This window comes from Bubalus bubalis, chromosome 14, assembly GCF_019923935.1.
Source record: "Bubalus bubalis isolate 160015118507 breed Murrah chromosome 14, NDDB_SH_1, whole genome shotgun sequence".
Lineage (NCBI taxonomy): Eukaryota > Metazoa > Chordata > Mammalia > Artiodactyla > Bovidae > Bubalus > Bubalus bubalis.
In genome coordinates, this window is record NC_059170.1 from 30496196 (window position 1) to 30512336 (window position 16141).

At 51.8% G+C, this 16141-nt stretch overlaps 1 protein-coding gene across 5 annotated transcripts in view; it reads left to right on the forward strand.

The window, feature by feature from the left end:
- The window catches only part of SIRPA (signal regulatory protein alpha), a 43684-nt gene extending 28166 nt beyond the window's left edge, over positions 1 to 15518 (forward strand). For 4 of the 5 annotated variants that reach the window (XM_044927850.2, XM_044927849.2, XM_006042043.4 and 1 more), the window contains exons 6-9: positions 988 to 1101; positions 4055 to 4079; positions 10453 to 10504; positions 12994 to 15518. In XM_044927850.2, coding sequence (XP_044783785.2) covers positions 988 to 1101; positions 4055 to 4079; positions 10453 to 10504; positions 12994 to 13248 — 446 coding nt within the window. In that variant the 3' untranslated portion in view covers positions 13249 to 15518. The remainder of the gene's footprint in view (positions 1 to 987; positions 1102 to 4054; positions 4080 to 10452; positions 10505 to 12993) is intronic. The other variant, XM_025263932.3, reaches the window with a different exon arrangement.
- Positions 15519 to 16141: the final 623 nt, after the last annotated feature.

Consider the following 16141-nt stretch of genomic DNA (forward strand, 5'->3'; position numbering starts at 1 on the left):
GCCCTCCCCTCGGAGACAGGATGTGTGGATCCACTCGGGCTGTCTGTGTCACTGGGGAGCTTGAACAAGTCGGTGCCTGTCTCTGGGCTGCTCCACCTGCCCCTGGCAGTGTTGAAGGAGGTGACCCTGGTGACCTCTCAGCTTTGAGTCTCCGCTGCTGGGACCATGGCTGTCTCAGCATTGTGGCTTCAGGGCTGGGTAGGTAGTTGGCACCCAAGAAATACTTTTAGAAAGGATGAAAGAGTGAGTGGTTGGTTGGTTAGTGAGGTGTTCCTCAGAGCCATTCAATGAAGTAGAGATGACTATTGACCTCAATAACGTAAGAGGAAGCCATTGTGTGAGGGGGTTTAAATGACCTGCTCAAGGTCGCTCAGTGAGGGCATTGATTTGAACCTGCATTTCTGTGGCTCAGAGCCCTGCTCCTGACTGCACACTGTCCTCCTGCGGGATCCCCTTCCTGTGTCTGGTGCCAGCCTCTGCACTGTCTCCATGTCAAGTGTCCTGGGCTCAGCCCTCCTGGGCCTAGGCCCCAGGCATGGACCAGGGCACTGCCTCGGGGCTCTGCATGTCCAATGGCAGGTCACTCTCCTCACAACCCTCCCCCCGTGGTGTGTGATGCCCCAGCTGCCATTAGGAGATCCAGGCAGACCTGTGTCCCTGCGTGGCCGCTCCATGGCTCACTCAGGTGAGGAGGAACGTATGTCTATTCCTCAGGAGGGCAATTCCACCCACACCCTGCAGCTGGGGTTCCTCCAAGGCTGACAGCAATGTTTCCCTCCTGGCACCTCGGCACAGTTTTTGCGCTGCCTGTGGGTAACCCACAAGGGGAAGTATGTGCAGATCCATGAACATGCCCACGGGGCTGAAACATCTGAGCCAGATGTTCTCAGTTAATGATGCCTGCCTCATGGTGAAAAGGGGCAGTGGCTTTTCCTTTTCTTTGTTTTAAATTTTCCTACATGAAGCCTCTATTGTGTGTGGTCGTAGGCTCGAATGGCAACAACTGGACCAGCATCTTCATCGTGGTGGGCGTGGTGTGTGCCTTGCTGGTGGCCCTGCTGATCGCAGCCCTCTACCTCCTCCGAATCAAACAGAACAAAGGTGGGTGGGTTCCCTGGTTCCTCCCGAGAGTTTACCCCTGGGCTGTACTTCCCAGACGGGGAGAGGCCTCTGCTTTGGGCTACACGTAGTTTAAGTCATAAGGACGTCCGGTTACTCCCAGTAACAAGAAGTCCAGGGGTACCATTGCCTTGGCTGTGCAGCCCCTTCACCAGACTGAAATATGGGTGGGCCCCTACCATGCAGCATCACTGCTCCAGGCCTCACAGTCTCACAGAACCACTGCTGATGTGGGAACTGGGGAGATGCCAGGGTGGCAAAAGGGTCTCAAGGAGGAAACGGTACTTCCCAGGAGCCCCTGGCAGACTTCTACTTTCCCCTTACCTGTCCAGATTATGTGCCCAGTCCCCCGGCAGGAGGCTGGAAGGCAGTGGGGAGAATACCACCACCTACTTCCCAGGCTGTGGGGAGAATTAAATGAGTAACTGTGGGTACAGCGTTAGCAAGATGCCCAGCACAGCAGCAGGTTCTCGATGTCAGCCCCTGTCATCAGTGTTGTACGTGAGACCGGAAACATGAACCACCTCCCTGGGAAGCTCCCCTCATAGAGGCAAGGTGTGTGGCCTTTGACTACAGCAGGAGGGTATAAGTTCCAATCCAGGACATTGTGCCCTGTTTGCACTCATGCGTGCACGTGTGTGTATGTGTGTGTCTGTGTAGTTGTTTCTGTTGACTTGGAGTTAGATGAACCAGGGTTCCAGATCCTTGTTTTATGCTCTAAAGTTTGGCCTCCATGAGCCTCGGTTTCCTCACCTGTAAGATGGACACGGCAGTGCCTGCCTCGGAGGATAGTTATGAAACAAACAAGCTCATGTGCAGCAACAGCGCTGACACATTGTCAGACCTAAAAAAATGCATGTCCTCTTTCCCACTCTTGAAGACTATTTTAAGCCAGTGTTTCTGAAACCTTTTTGGCTACAAGTGATAGAAATACATTTCATGTCTCAACCCAATGCACACACACCCCATCTATAAAATTGGAACTCTGATATTTTCCTTTTTGTCATATTTTGTACTATGTTCTCTTAAAAATGCTGTTTGTGACCCAGCACCACGACCGCAGCCGGCAGAGTGCCAAATGCCATCCTGAGCTGCATTTCTGCACCCGGGCCTCCAGACAGAGCTTGACGGGCTTTCTGTGCCTCAGCCACACACCCCTCCTGCACTCCCTCTCCTCTGGCCCCCAAGTTTCCCTCCCCGCTGGACTGCCTGGAGGACTCAGCCCTGAGACACTGCCTGAGCCTCAAACTCCCATCTGGGAGGGCTGGCATCTCTAGAATCTAGAAGAGGTTCTTCCAGGTGATCTGCAGGATGGTTTCCCTAACATTCCTGGAGCCCCTACACAGGCAGGACTCCTCTTTGGATGGGGAAACAGGGTCTCTTGCCCACCTTGGGAGACAAGCCAGCCCTTGGATGGAACATTCATAGTGCCTGTTCATAAAGCCCCAGCCTCCTTTGGAGCTTTATCCCTGGGCACCATGTCAGGCTCTAGCACACAGGAGCTCATTTCCGTGGGCTTGGGCATCAGCCATCCAGTGTTCTGGGGAAGAAATGGGGGTTGGAGAGCTGCAGACGCTAGTGAAGGCCACCCAGCCCTGAATTGGTGGGTCTGCTTGTGTGCAGAGTCCAGGTCTCAAATGTAGACTTTAGTGACAGTGACGGCTGGCCCTCAGTCAGCTCTTCTGATGTGCCAGGCACTGAAGTCACCACAGACCTAACTCCACTTTATAGATGAGGAAACTGAGGCGCGGGAGAGTTATAGAACTTGGTCAGGTCTCACAGCTGGTGAGTGCTGGTGCCAGGATTCACATGGCAGTGGGTCTCCAGGGACCATGTTTGAGACCACACTGCACTTTGCCTCTATCCTAATGAGACACCCCCTCTCCCTTGTCAATCCCCGGAGGTGTCTGCCGCCCTCTACCTCATACTCACAGTGAAATATCCTAATTTCAGCTCTATCACTTACCCATTGCGTGACCTTAGGGAGTCATCTGGTGTCTTTAGTGTGGAACGGAGATGAGCAGTGTCCCATCATTGGACTCCCTGAGATGACTCGTGTCCCAGCACTTGGCAGCCCATCAGCCTCCATTCAAATGTTAGATGCTGAGCTGCTACATCTAATGGGTACCACTCACCTAAAAATCCAATACCTGCCCAGGCACCAAGCATTCATGTGGCAGTGAGAATTCTTGCAGCGTGGCAGCCTCCAGCCTGCTAATATGTGATGCAGAGCACACTTGCCTGTGCATGTTGCTTTTTAATTACAATTTTACAGCAAAATCAGAGTCAAATGGTGGCGAACCCCAGTGGCTTCTCTGTGGGATGCCCCACATCACAGGCTCAAAGCCTCTGAGCCAGACAGACCCTTTCTTTCCTCCCACCTTTTTGCAAAGGTGGTGAGATGAAAATGAATGTTCAGCCCACCCGTGTGACTTAGAGAACTGAGATCTAACCTGGGAGAAGGAGAATGACCCACCCAGGGTCACGCAGCATGTGAGTGGGTGGCAGAAGTGGAATTTGCTCTTGCTCCCCCAATTAGCAGTTCTGCCAGAACCTGTTCTCCAGCAGTGAAGGGCCCTGATGGGCACCCAGTCTTGCTGTAGGGTTTCAGTTAATGTGTGTGATGGATGGAAGTGAGGCTCAGCCAGAGGGAGGGCAGCTGGCCCTCTCAGGCTGGAGGTTGCTTTGGGATCTGACCTTTGGCAATTCCCAGAAGTGGGAAAGCTGGCAGGCCCAGCTCTTCCTACTGAAAGATAATGGACCACCCACCCCACTGGGGTGGGCATGGGGTTTCCTGTGGTTTGGAGGATATGATTGCAACAATTCCTCCCAACATCCCTGGGGGCAAGCCTCTGCACCCTCCAGAAAGTAATTATAAAAGAAAAGTGTGTTTCTAAGTTGAATAACTGGCTTTTTTTTTCCTTTTCTCTTTCAGCCAAGGGCTCCACTTCTTCTACAAGGTAAGTATGTCACTGGGCTGGAGTGCTTTTGCAGTTATTTGGTTGTTTGCCCCCCAGAACTGCCGAGCAGAATCCGCACCCACTGACCCTCACTCCTGTGCCAGTCAGCCTTCCTGTGTCTTTCCTTTGTAAGCTCCTCCCACCAGATCTGTCTTTAATTACCACCTCAAATGAGGTGATTTCAGCACACAGAGGCACTGATTTCCTGCCTGCTGCCCACAAACAGTGAGACCCTTACCAAATCCTGTTTGGACTGTGGCAGAAACTCCTGCACATGCCATCCCCAAATCTAATTGTATACTGTGCTCTTTCCTTTGTTCATTAAGTATTTATGGAGGGCTTTGACAGAGATAGCCTGGGCAGTGCCAGGGTAGGTGGGTATGACAGATGCACCTGTGCCTCCTGAAAACTGCCTTGGTCAGAGGCTAAACCGATGACATTACATCATGGAAGGTACATTAGTTGGTTGATTTAACATTTGCTGTGATTTTTGCTGAGTCCCTACTATATGCCAGTTCTGTTCTGAATGAACAAGACTCAGTCTGGACCTTCATGAAGCTCAGACGCCAGTGAGAGGAGCAGGCAGTAAGTGTGGAGGTGAAAGAGTCTATAATGTAATGTCAGGTGGTGACAAATTAAACACAGCAAGGGGATGGAGATGGGGGCAAGGGCAGGGCCTCTTCTGAAGAGGGAATATGAGCAAGGACCTGAAGCTGGGGAGCCGTGAGGGGGCACAGGCTGGGCAGGAGAGCAGGCAAGGCCAAGGCTCAAGGTGGGCTGGGAGGACGGGGGAGGCCAGCAGTTGGGGCAGAAGGAGCAAGGGGACAGGAAGGGATGAGGTCAGAAGGTGCAGCCCATGTGTCTTAGCTGCAGCCCACACAGCAGGTGGGTGACTAATCCAGACTGCAGCTTTGAAGCACTCCCCCCACCAGCATTCACCCCAGTAGAGTAGAGGCCGCACCCCATCACCTACCACATGAATGTGCCTGTGTGGAAACGTGAACATCAACTCTAAGTATGATAAATACAAATTATAAACTGCTTCATGTTCGTTCAGGACAGGTTTTGCCATCAAATGGGTTTTGCAGATCTTTTGATTCTTTTAGTACTTTGTGGATTTCAGAAGTGCAAAACAGAACTGAGGATGTGAAGTGGAAGCCAGTGTCTAGGGGCTGTGGCTGTTAGGACTCTGGATTTGACTCCCAGTTGGATGAGGGGGCATAAGAGGGAGCTGATCTGACTTTGTTTGCAAGGTGCCACTCTGACCACATGTGAGGACCAAGCTGTAGGAGGGAGGGTGGGTGGAGGCAGAGGGGCCAGTGAAGAGGCTCCTGCAGTGGTCCAGGCGGATGGCTGTGGCCTGGATGGGTTTAGAAATGGTCAGATTCTGGAGATATTTTGGAATTAGAGCCAAGGGGACTTGCTGACAGATTGTAGGGTCAGGGACAACCCCACAGTTGGGGGAAGGGAGTGCTGTATCCTGTGTTGGGGGGTCACTGGTGGCAGGTATGGTGGGGGGCAATTCCAGGCCTGTGGTTGCACACAGCAGGAGCACGTAACCCATCTGAGGGGTCCTGGGAAGCATCGGGCCTTCCTGCCGTACCAGGAGTCTGTGGTACCCTTGGGAGAAAGCCTTGCTTTCTGCTCTGACCTCTACAGGTGGCTTCCTGCTCTGAGCCCTGGCCAGCCTCCCAGCCTCTTGGTCCCCGAACAAACAGAGCCACCATTCCAGCAAAACTGGGCTCCTCATGCCCGCAGGGAAATGTGTTTCCTGTTGCCATGCCTTCACCCGCCACACTTCCCACACCAAGTACACTCTTTCCCAAGAGCAAGGCTTGGCTTTCATCCTTTGCCTGGAACCCCTCAGTGATTCCCTGTGGCCCTCCGAACAGTCTCTCTCCTGAGGCCCCCCAAGCCCCTTGCAGTGCAGCCCTGCTGAGCTGGACAGTTTCACTTCCTACCACTCCCAGGGCTTGAATTCCATGGCTCAGCCTCAGCCCCCACCTCCTCCCTCACGCTGCATTCTCGTTCTCCTCACCCTGTGCTCCCCACCCCTGCTCCTGAGTCACCCAGGGTCTGCACAACTGCCGCGCCTGGCAGTCACAGCAGGTTCTGAACAGCGCCCCTGGAGTGGTCTGACATGGAAGCTAGCGTGGGTGACCCTCCTTTTACTCGGTTACCTCCTGCTCTTCCTTCTGGGCTCAGCGAGGGCATTACCTCCTCCAGGGACAGAGGCTCCTCCTGGGAGCTCCCCTGGATTGACAGCCCAGTGTATCCAGGCTGTCTCTGCGTTTGTCCCTGTAGTGTGACCTACCCCTCTTCAAGGCAGGGTGGGTTACCTCCCTCACGTTCATTGCTGATTACTGCTGAACTTGGCACTGTGCCTGGAATGGAATAGGTGCTCAGTAATGGTTTGTTGAGTGAATAAATGCTACCCCAAACCACTCCAGTAATCCCTGATCTCTAACCTCATGAATCCCTAAAACTAGCCTTGTCAGTGGCTTCACAGCCCCAACTATGGAAGGAGCTCTCTTTTTTGTTTCGTTCTTCCTGCTGTCACTATTTTTACTTGTCTTATCTCCCCAGTTATACAATACATTTCTGGAAGAAAAGGGCTGTGTCAATAATAATAATGACAACAGCAGCAGCTAACGTTTATTGAGCATTCACTGTGTTCTAGGCACGGATCTATGATTTCACCTGTATTAGCCCATTGGTGATTTGATTATCACAAAAATCCTGTGATTTACTATTATCCCAATTTAATTCAACAGAGGTTTTCAAACTTGAGTGTGTAGCAGAATCCCTGGGAGGGCTTATTAAAACGCAGATTACTGGCCCCTTCCCTGGAGTTTCGGATGCAGAATTTATATTTCTAACAAGTTCTCAGGTGCTGACACTGCTGTTTCTAAGCCAGACTTTGAGAACCCCTGCTTTAGATGCTTATTATTGTCCCTATATGTGGTTAAGGAAACTGAGGCTCAGACAAGTGTTGTGACCTTCCCAAGGACCCACAGCTAGCAAGTGCGGAACCATGAGTCAACCCAGGTTTCTCTGACGCTGAAGCTGAGGCTCTTCATCACTGATCCAGTGCTTCTTGCTGCCTGTTTCTTCTTCCCCAGAGAAGCCAACCGTTTTCTGCCTGTTTTTTTTTGTTGTTTTTTTTTTTTTTTTTAGTTTTTGAGCATGATCCTACCCAGGGAGCCGTGAGATCACTTGCTCCCTTTGATCTCTCTAAACCAAAGCGCTAGCTAGTGAGCGGTACTGGTGCTTTTCCATGCAGCTGCCAGCTTCAGCTCGGCTGGCTGGGATCAGACACTTTGCAGAGAATGTTGGCGTGGGTAATAAGCCAGCTTCCTGGGAGGGGGAGGGGCAGTGGCAAGAGTTGGGGGTGCCTCTGTTTTGAACTCAAAGGGCCCATCAGGTTGCAGGGCCAGTGGGAGGACTGGCTATTTCTAACTCCCTGGGTTAGGAATGTACAGGAGAACATTGTAATCCTCCCCAGCTCAGATGAGAGGAAAATGTGGCTCTGCTCCCTTAATTGGGCACTGGGGTTCATTTCGTTGGCCATTTGTTCACTTGTCAGACATTCACTGCGTTTATTCTTAGAATAGTTAAGGCTTCCCTGATTCTTTCATTTATTCATCTGGATTGAGCGCCAGGCCTTAAGCTGGGGGGATTGCAAAAAGGAATAAAAAAGACACTAGCCCTGGTCGGTTGCACTTTTGATCTGATGGGAGAGATGTTCGTTCATTCATTCAACAAACATCCCTAGTGTGCTGATGATGCACTGGCCCATTACTAGGTGTCGAGGCTCCGGTGGTAAACATCATGGACCTAGTCCCTGCTCGCATGGAGCTCGTGGTCCATAGGGAGGCAAGTTACCATACTAGCTGGGAGGTGAATACGTGGTGTGCTACAGGTGCTGACTAATGCACAGGCTCAAAGCAGAGGCGGGAGGGGGTGTGCAGTGGGTGGTCAGGGAAGGCCATCTAAGGAGGGGACATTTAGATGACAGCTGAGGGGCAAGAAGGCTGTAGCCTTGGGAACATCAGGGGCAAGGGTGGACCAGGCAGAGGGAACAGCCAGTGCCAAAACCCCAAGGCAGGAGCAGCTGGACGTGTTCATGGACCAAGGAGGAGGCAGAACGGGGGAGAGGCAGGGGGGAGGGCGAGCAGTGTGGAGTGAGCGAGGCCAGAGACAGAGGGCTAGAGCACATCACGTGGGCCGGGCAGTCAGGACACAGAGATAGATTTCACTGTGTGGTGGGAAGGAGTTGAGGGTTTTGAGCAGAAAAGTGACATGACATCACGTATGCATTTTACATGTGGAGAGTGGAGTGTGGGGGGTGAGGGGGCAGACATAGAGCAGAGACGCCAGGGAGGAAGCTCTTCAGAAATTTGAAACCTGGATGGTGGCGATGGTGGTGTCTGGTATGTATTTTGGAGGCAAATCGACAAGCCTTGTGGTGGATTAGACACAGGTTGTAAAGGAGGAGGAAGGGGAATCGGGGGGCCGTTCCCATTTCTTTAGCTGAACACAAGGATGAGTAATAGCGATGCCATTCACTGAGATGGGAGAGACCCAAGGAGAGAGACATGACAAAATGGATAGCTGCTTCCCATCTATAATTATCACTCTGAGAGAGGAGCCCAGTGTTCTGAGAATGGATTTCGGGATAGTGAAGGTTTCCCTGAGAAATGACCATTTGAAACAACTCTGGGGGAAGAGAAGGAGTGGATCAGAGGAAGAGGCAAGGTGGACTGAATGTGCAAAGGCATTGGGGCAGACTGATTGGCATTCATTCCAAGTCTCTTTTGAGCACCTATACCCATGTGGTGAGGAAGCATGGCAGACAGACAGACTTACAAACCTGATGGGAAAATATGCAAGGAGTTTGAAACGGTCACGGAGGGACAGCCCAGCCAGCTTAGCACTGTCAGAAGCCATCCCAAATACGTGACAATGTAGTCGTCTTGAAGGATGAACAAAGGTTAACCAAGAGGAAAAGCCATTCAGGAGGTCCTTCAAGGCTGTTGACATGTAAAGTGCATCACATTGAGTAGCCCTTGAGAAATATTGGGTGGGTGGATAAGTGGGTGAATGAGGATGACGAAGTGAATGAGTCTGGGTTGGTGGGTGGGGGGCAGGCGGGGTGGTCAGCCAGAACCAGACTCCATGGGACTTACAAGCAGGTCGAGGTGTTTGACTTGAACCAGAGTCAGCGGGGACCCAGACAGGTGGGAAGCAGGAGGTGCATGGATGGAGCCGAGTGAGCAATCTTCTCCAGCGTCCCTGCTCCCAGAGGGCTGTTGCTGTGGCCACGTGGGGCCCGTCATGCCCCAGAACTGCTTTCTGAGCCAAGCACTCATGCCAAATCCATTAATAACCCCTCTGCCAAGCCCCATTGCTCATTTCTGACATGAGCCAGGCTAACGTCCCCAGAGTGGCTGGCTTGAGAATTTACACAACTGCCGAATCAGTGGCTCCGGTTTACTCACCACCTTGACTGTGACCCTGCAGTGAGCCAAGCCACAGCCTCCAATTACAGAATCAAGTGCATGAATGGCTTCTTTGATTAATCAGAACACATGGCCCTCCTCTTTTCTTTTCTTAATGATAAGACTTAGGTGTGTAGAATATAGAACATTAGGAAACTAAAAAGAAGAAAAAATACCACCCCAAGACCGCTGCTGTTAGCATTTTACTATATTTCCTTCTAGTGTTATCCACACATTTTTCATAATTGGGGTCATTCCACAGAGAATTTTATGCTTATCATTTTAATGTAAACATTTGTAATAAAAAAAAAAGGAAAGCCTCCTCATAAACCTCTTAAGTCTTTATCTACAAAATCTATCCTGATTTCCTTAACCAGTCCCAATTGGTGGAGCTGTGAGATGTAAACCTCCCTCTCCCATCTCATTCTGTGGTAAATGCCTTAGTGCATAAAGCTTTTTCTATATTTTGAATACCAATACCCCAAAATGTGCAATTATGAGTCAAAAGATGAGGACACCTTCCAAGCTCTTGACTTTGACAAGCTGTTTCCAGAGAGCATTATGCCGGTCAGCCCCTCCACCAGCAGTGCGTGAACCTGCCAGTCTCACCGCAGCTTCCCCAGCACCGAGTACTATGGTTTTTAAAGATCCTTGATGATAAAGTAGGTTAAACAAACAAACAAAAGAAGTAGTGCATTGTTGAAAAGTCCTTTGGTCCAAACATGTGATCAGCAGTTGTGTTTCTGTTGGGAACGGCTCATCCATGTCCTCCACCCGTATAGGAAGTGGAACCTAAATGTTATTCTTATCCATGTGCATGAGCACTAGAGATAGTGAGGGTATTTTTATCTGTGCGTCTCTTTCCTTTTTAGGCTGCATGAGCCCGAGAAGAACACCAGAGAAACAACTCAGGTACAGTCCTTGGTGAGATGCCCTTCCTGGGAGATCGGTGGTGTGATTTCCTTGCATCAACAGGAGTTGCAGATCCTGTTCTAAATTAAGACTTCTTCACCAGGGTGGGTGGGTGCCGGGGGTGGAGGATTCTTACATTCATTCCTGAGTCCTCCCCTCCCCTCCCCCTCCCCCTCCCCGCATCCTTCCACCCACCTCACACACACCACCACCACCACACACACACCCCCACCCCCCGCCCCGGCCCCAACCTGGAAAGTGTCCCCCAGCCTCTCTCAGTGCCAGTCACCGCGCAGCTTGGAAGGGCACCATCCACCATGTGTTCTGTGTAAATGGTGCTGCTGGAGTTGGCTTTAGTGCTCTTCACACCATCCGGCCTCCGTGCCTGTGCCTGGCCAGCACCTCCTCCCAGAGCACCCTTGCAGCCCTGTGTCTCTCACATGCGGGAACACAGCACTGCACTGCCTTTGCTGATGGGAAGGCCCCATGTCATTGATCACCTCGTGCAACGGCACATGCCCCTGGAGCTGGCAGTTCCACCCCAGCATTATTGAGGAGGCTTTGCAGTCACCATGGTTGGTGGCCTGTTTCTGAGAACTCTGGCCCTGTCTACACTGGCTGATGCTATCAGACCTTGGGAGGCAGAGGGCTCCTCAGCGTCTTATAAGGAGACAGGCCCAGCCCTGAACCTGGAATGAGAAAAGCCAGCTGTCCTTGACATTTCCCTGTCAGTTGTCATCGCTGTAGCTATAATTTGTTGAAGAGAGCCAGGCTGGCAAAATGCACAGTGTTTGTAGGCCAGAACTCTCCCGACTCGGTGCCAACCTCCCCTCCCCCACCAGCAACCATAGGCACAAGCTCAGGCAATGATTAGAAATACAAGACAATTTCCAATCATGGGTCAGGAAGGCTTTTTCCCCAGTCATTTTACTTTCTGGCACTTTAAAAGTCAAAGTTCTTTCTGGAATTTTCCAGGGAAAGAATGATGGTGAAAAGAGCTGGTCACTGAATCCTGTACAGAATTTACAGTCAGTCGGGACTTACTGAGGACCTACTATGTGCCAAGCCCTGGGCAGTGAGCTGGGCTCTTGTGAGCTCGCAGCCCTGTAACTAGGACTCCCAGCCCAGGGCCAGCCCTTAATGCTGGCATGGGTTTCCCAGAGAGAAGTGAGCAAGCATGCAGGGTTGAGGACAGGGGCCATGTGGTCGGACCACAGCCTTAGAGGCCAGCAGACCTTGACTCTTTTCTAGCTGTATGACTTTGACCCAATTATTTCACCTCCCTTGCTATAAGGTTCTTCACCATAAAGTGGGATAAATATGTCTTACCAAGCAGGGTTGTGATAGCACCTAAATCAGGTGATCCACGTGAGAGCCGTCAGGGTCTGAGGTTATTGTTGTGTGTCAGCTGGGATCATGGGTGTTGGTCACTCCCCTACACTTCCACAGTTAAGCTGCTAGGCATAAAGAAGCAAAGTATCTTTCATGATGGGTAATTTCAAGATGGCAGTTGTGAGTGATAAGACAGGCACATAGGAGCAGCTCAGGTTTGCCGGGTGGTGGAGGATTGCTGACACGTGCCGCACATCCATGTACCTGGCACGAGCCAGGCTCTGTCCTGAGACCAGCTCATTGGATCCTCCCAGTGACCATGGCAACAGATCCTATTATTAGACCTACTTTAAAGATGGGGAAGCCAAAGCCCAGAGAGGCTAAGTGAACTCCCCAGTCCCTCCTCCAGAGAGAACAGAACCCGGATTCACACTCCAACTTCTGCCTGCAAAACCTTTGCCTCCTGTTAACTGCTGCCCTCATTCTCACAAACTCCCATCCTCTCTTCCCCGGTCCCCAGCCTCAGCTAGAGTGGGGCTGGAAGAGTTGCCATCCATTTATTCATCTACCACTCATTCATTCATTCATTTAACATTGATTGGTTTTTTCTGTGCCAGCCTTGATTTTTGCACCATAACAAATGCCTAGTGAATACTTGTTGAATAAATGAGTAAATAAATGAATGTCCCCAGCTACTGGGGATCAGCATCTACACACACCCCTGGACAGGCACAGACGGTCCTAGCTAAGGGGTGGGTGCTGTGATGGAGAAGCACAGAGGGAAGTGCAGAGTCACGGTCCTGGACCCAGCTGAGCGGAAGGTCTTAGGATGAAATTGACAGGGTGCGATGGGCTTCATCACAAGGAGAAAGGGGGCTGGACTTTCTCAGCAGAGGAAAGCGCATCAGGAAAGGCAAGCAAGAACTGCAGGAGGGGTGACATTGAGGCAGGGCTATGAAGTGACCACACTGACATTTAGGAAGAGCCTTCAGGCTATATGAGGAGGCTGATTGGAAGGGCAAGGCTGGAGACAGGTGACCTCGGCTGGAGAAGAGGGGACATGAATTAAGGCTGAGCTAGTAGAGGCCAAGAGGAGACAGAGCATCCGGACTTAATCCCAGTTGTGACTGGCAGGGGCTCCAGAATGACCTTCTCTCTATCTCATTTAGATCCAAGACAACAATGACATCACATATGCAGACCTGAACCTGCCCAAGGGGAAGAAATCAACCCCCAAGGCCAGTGAACCGAACAACCACACGGAGTATGCCAGCATTCAGGCCCGCCCGCCACCTGTATCTGAGGACACCCTCACCTACGCTGACCTGGACATGGTCCACCTCAACCGGACCCCCAAGCAACCGGCCCCCAAGCCTGAGCCATCCTACTCAGAGTATGCCAGTGTCCAGGTCCAGAGGAAGTGAACAGGGCCGTGGTCATCTCTAGGGTCTGTCCCCATGAGCCTTCCTGTCCCACACGGAGCAGCTGTGGTGAGGACAACCAGCCCAGTTCCTGGGGGGCTAGGGTGGCAGAGGCCCTGGGACCCAGGAGTGAGGGTAGCTCTTGTCTCCTCAACCCAGTTGGCTCACCAGCATTTCCAGGGTAGCCATGACCCTCCAACGTGGCCACACATGGAGGCTGGTGTTGCCAAACCAGGTGGGGAGCTGGCCTGGGAACTGGCCAGAGCCACTGTGGGTGCGAGAACTCTCACGCCTCTGTCCATCAACTGTGGGTCTTGGTCATGGTCTTGGAGACCCCTGATTGCCTCCTTGACGCTCCGCAGCTTGATCTTCCAGAGTGAGGAGGGAGAAAACATACCTCCTCCTCCCCCCAGAACTACCAGCTGGGGCTTTGGGGAAAGCTATCCCCTTTAGATTGAACTGCCTGTCCATGGGGAAGCTGGACCCGCCTCCTGAGACCTGGTGCAGTGGCTGCCAGCAGTTCTGGCCTTCCCCGACCTGGAGTGACCGGCCACAAGCCCTGGGGAGGAGAGGACCCTCTGAGGAACTCCTCCACCACTAAGGACTGAGGGACAGAAACACCCTTCCTCCTCGCAGCCCTCGAGACCTAGAGGACCCGTCATCTTGACTATGATGCTCCATGTGGCCCCACCTCTCCTTTCCAGACCTGAGTTCGCTTCCTTCAGCAAGCACTAACTCACAACATCTCGCTGTGGACGCCTGTAAATTATTGAGAAATGTGAAATGTGCAATCTTGAAACTGAGGTGTTAGAAAATTTGATCTGTGGTGTTTTGTTCTGTTTTTTTTTTTTTTTTTTCTTAAAACAACAGCAGCATTATCTTGGCTCTTTGTCATGTGTTGATGTGCGTGGTTGGTCTTGCACAGTCTGAGGCTAACGGTCGGTTGTCCAGGAGAGAATCACTCATGGCAGAAACTGAGTTCCTCCCGGTCCCAGAGCCCTGAGGGTGGGGCAGACAGTTCCAGGTTGGCTGCTCCATGGAGACACTTAGCCTTCCCTCCACGCGGCTGGTTCTTCTGCTTCCTGAGCCCCCAGTGTGGTAAGTCTGAACCTGCCCCTACTTCTCCAGGCTGCCTCCTTCTCCACAAGGTCTGGTCGAGACCTCATGCCTCAGCCTGCTTACCTGTAAAGAGGGGGGAGGAAAGACACTGTCCCTCCCCTCCATCTCTCACAAGCACTTTAGGGCCATGCAGGGTAGGCAGCTGTGCCTGGCTGTACCCCCCGCCCCGTCCCCCACCATTCCAGCTCTCTGAAGACAGAATCTTCCATTTCTGTTCCCAAACCCTATTAGGATCAAACTGGAATAAATCAAAGTCAGCCAGGAGGCCTGGACATCTGTGAAGCCAGGAATGACCCACCGTCTGTCCCTCTGTCTCAAGAGGTTGGGCAGAGGCTCTGACCCCATTACCCTCAGAACCCTGGCCCTTCCAATTCAGTGTGGCAGCCCAGCTGGGCCCAGGGCAAGCAGGTGTCACAAGCCCTGTTTATTCAGTTTTCCCGTGTAACTGATCCACTCTCAGAGCTGAGATGCTAATCTTCACTGCCCCCTGGGTCCAGCCATTGGATACCCAAGGGAGTCCTGGCACAGGCTGTCAGAGCCAGAAGCTGAGCCATCCTGCCCATCAGCAGGTCCTCCAGGTGGAACCCTGGGAGGCCAGCACAGACCTGCCTCTCTGGGGAACAGTGATTTGTATTACATGATAGCATCCAGGAACTGGCTGAGCCAACAGGCCATGTGAGCAGCTTTGGCCCCATGAGCCGAGTTTCTCTGTGGCATCTGGGAGCTCAGTGTCCCAGCCACCTGGCTCGAGCTACTTCCAAATTCCATAAGGTTGGCTTGTAAACCCTGGTCTCCCTCTCTTTTACCCAGAGAGAGCACATGTGTGTGAGCACACACAAGCACATACAGAATTTTAAAAGAATGTTTTCCTGGTGCCACTTTAATTTTATTTTGAATTTTGGAAGAGGAGTAAGGAATGAGGCCAAGGAAGTCATGTAGTTTAGACTTAGCCTGGCAGCCTGGAGATTCCCATACCTTGTGTATCGAACCCCAGGAAAAGGAAACGGTCCAAACAACAGTACGGAAGGAGCATGGTTTTGGGAGTTTATTTTCAGACTGTGGGGAAGGAAACAGGCCCCATTTTGTATATAGTTGCAACTTAAACTTTTTGGCTTGCAAAATATTTTTGTAATAAAGATTTCTGGGTAACAACAGCCCCTTTGGATGTTGAGTATCCTTGTCTCTGTGAGTTTGTCCTATCCACATGAGCTTGGGAGAAGATCGCCTGGGCCCCAGGGCTTGGAAGCAGCCTCAGCGTTTGGGCCTCTCTCTGGGGCTTTCCAGGTGGCTCAGCGGTAAAGAATCCGCCTGCCAATGCAGGAGACACAGGTTCTATCCCTGAGCTGGGAAGATCCCCTGGAGAAGGAAATGGCAACCCACTCTAGTATTCTTGCCTGGAGAATTCCATGGACAGAGGAGCCTGGCAAGCTACAGTCCACAGGGTCGCAAAGAGTCAGATATGACTGAGCAAGCACACATGCACACTTGGGTTTTGTAGACACAAAGGCTTCGTTTCCCTTGGTTCATAGGGAGTCAGTGTGAGAAAGACCAAAACACCCGCTTGAGCAAAATTCCAACAGAAAACCAAGTTTGAATCCCAGATCTGCCACTTTGTAGCTTTGAGAACAAACCACTCACCTCACTGAGACTCAGGGCAGTCATCAGCACAATGGGGACAGTAATACCCTTCCAGGGTTAGTGTGGGCATTAAAGGGTTGGCACATGACAGGCCTTCACTGAGCATTGGCTCTTTCCTTTCTGCCCTAAACACTGCACA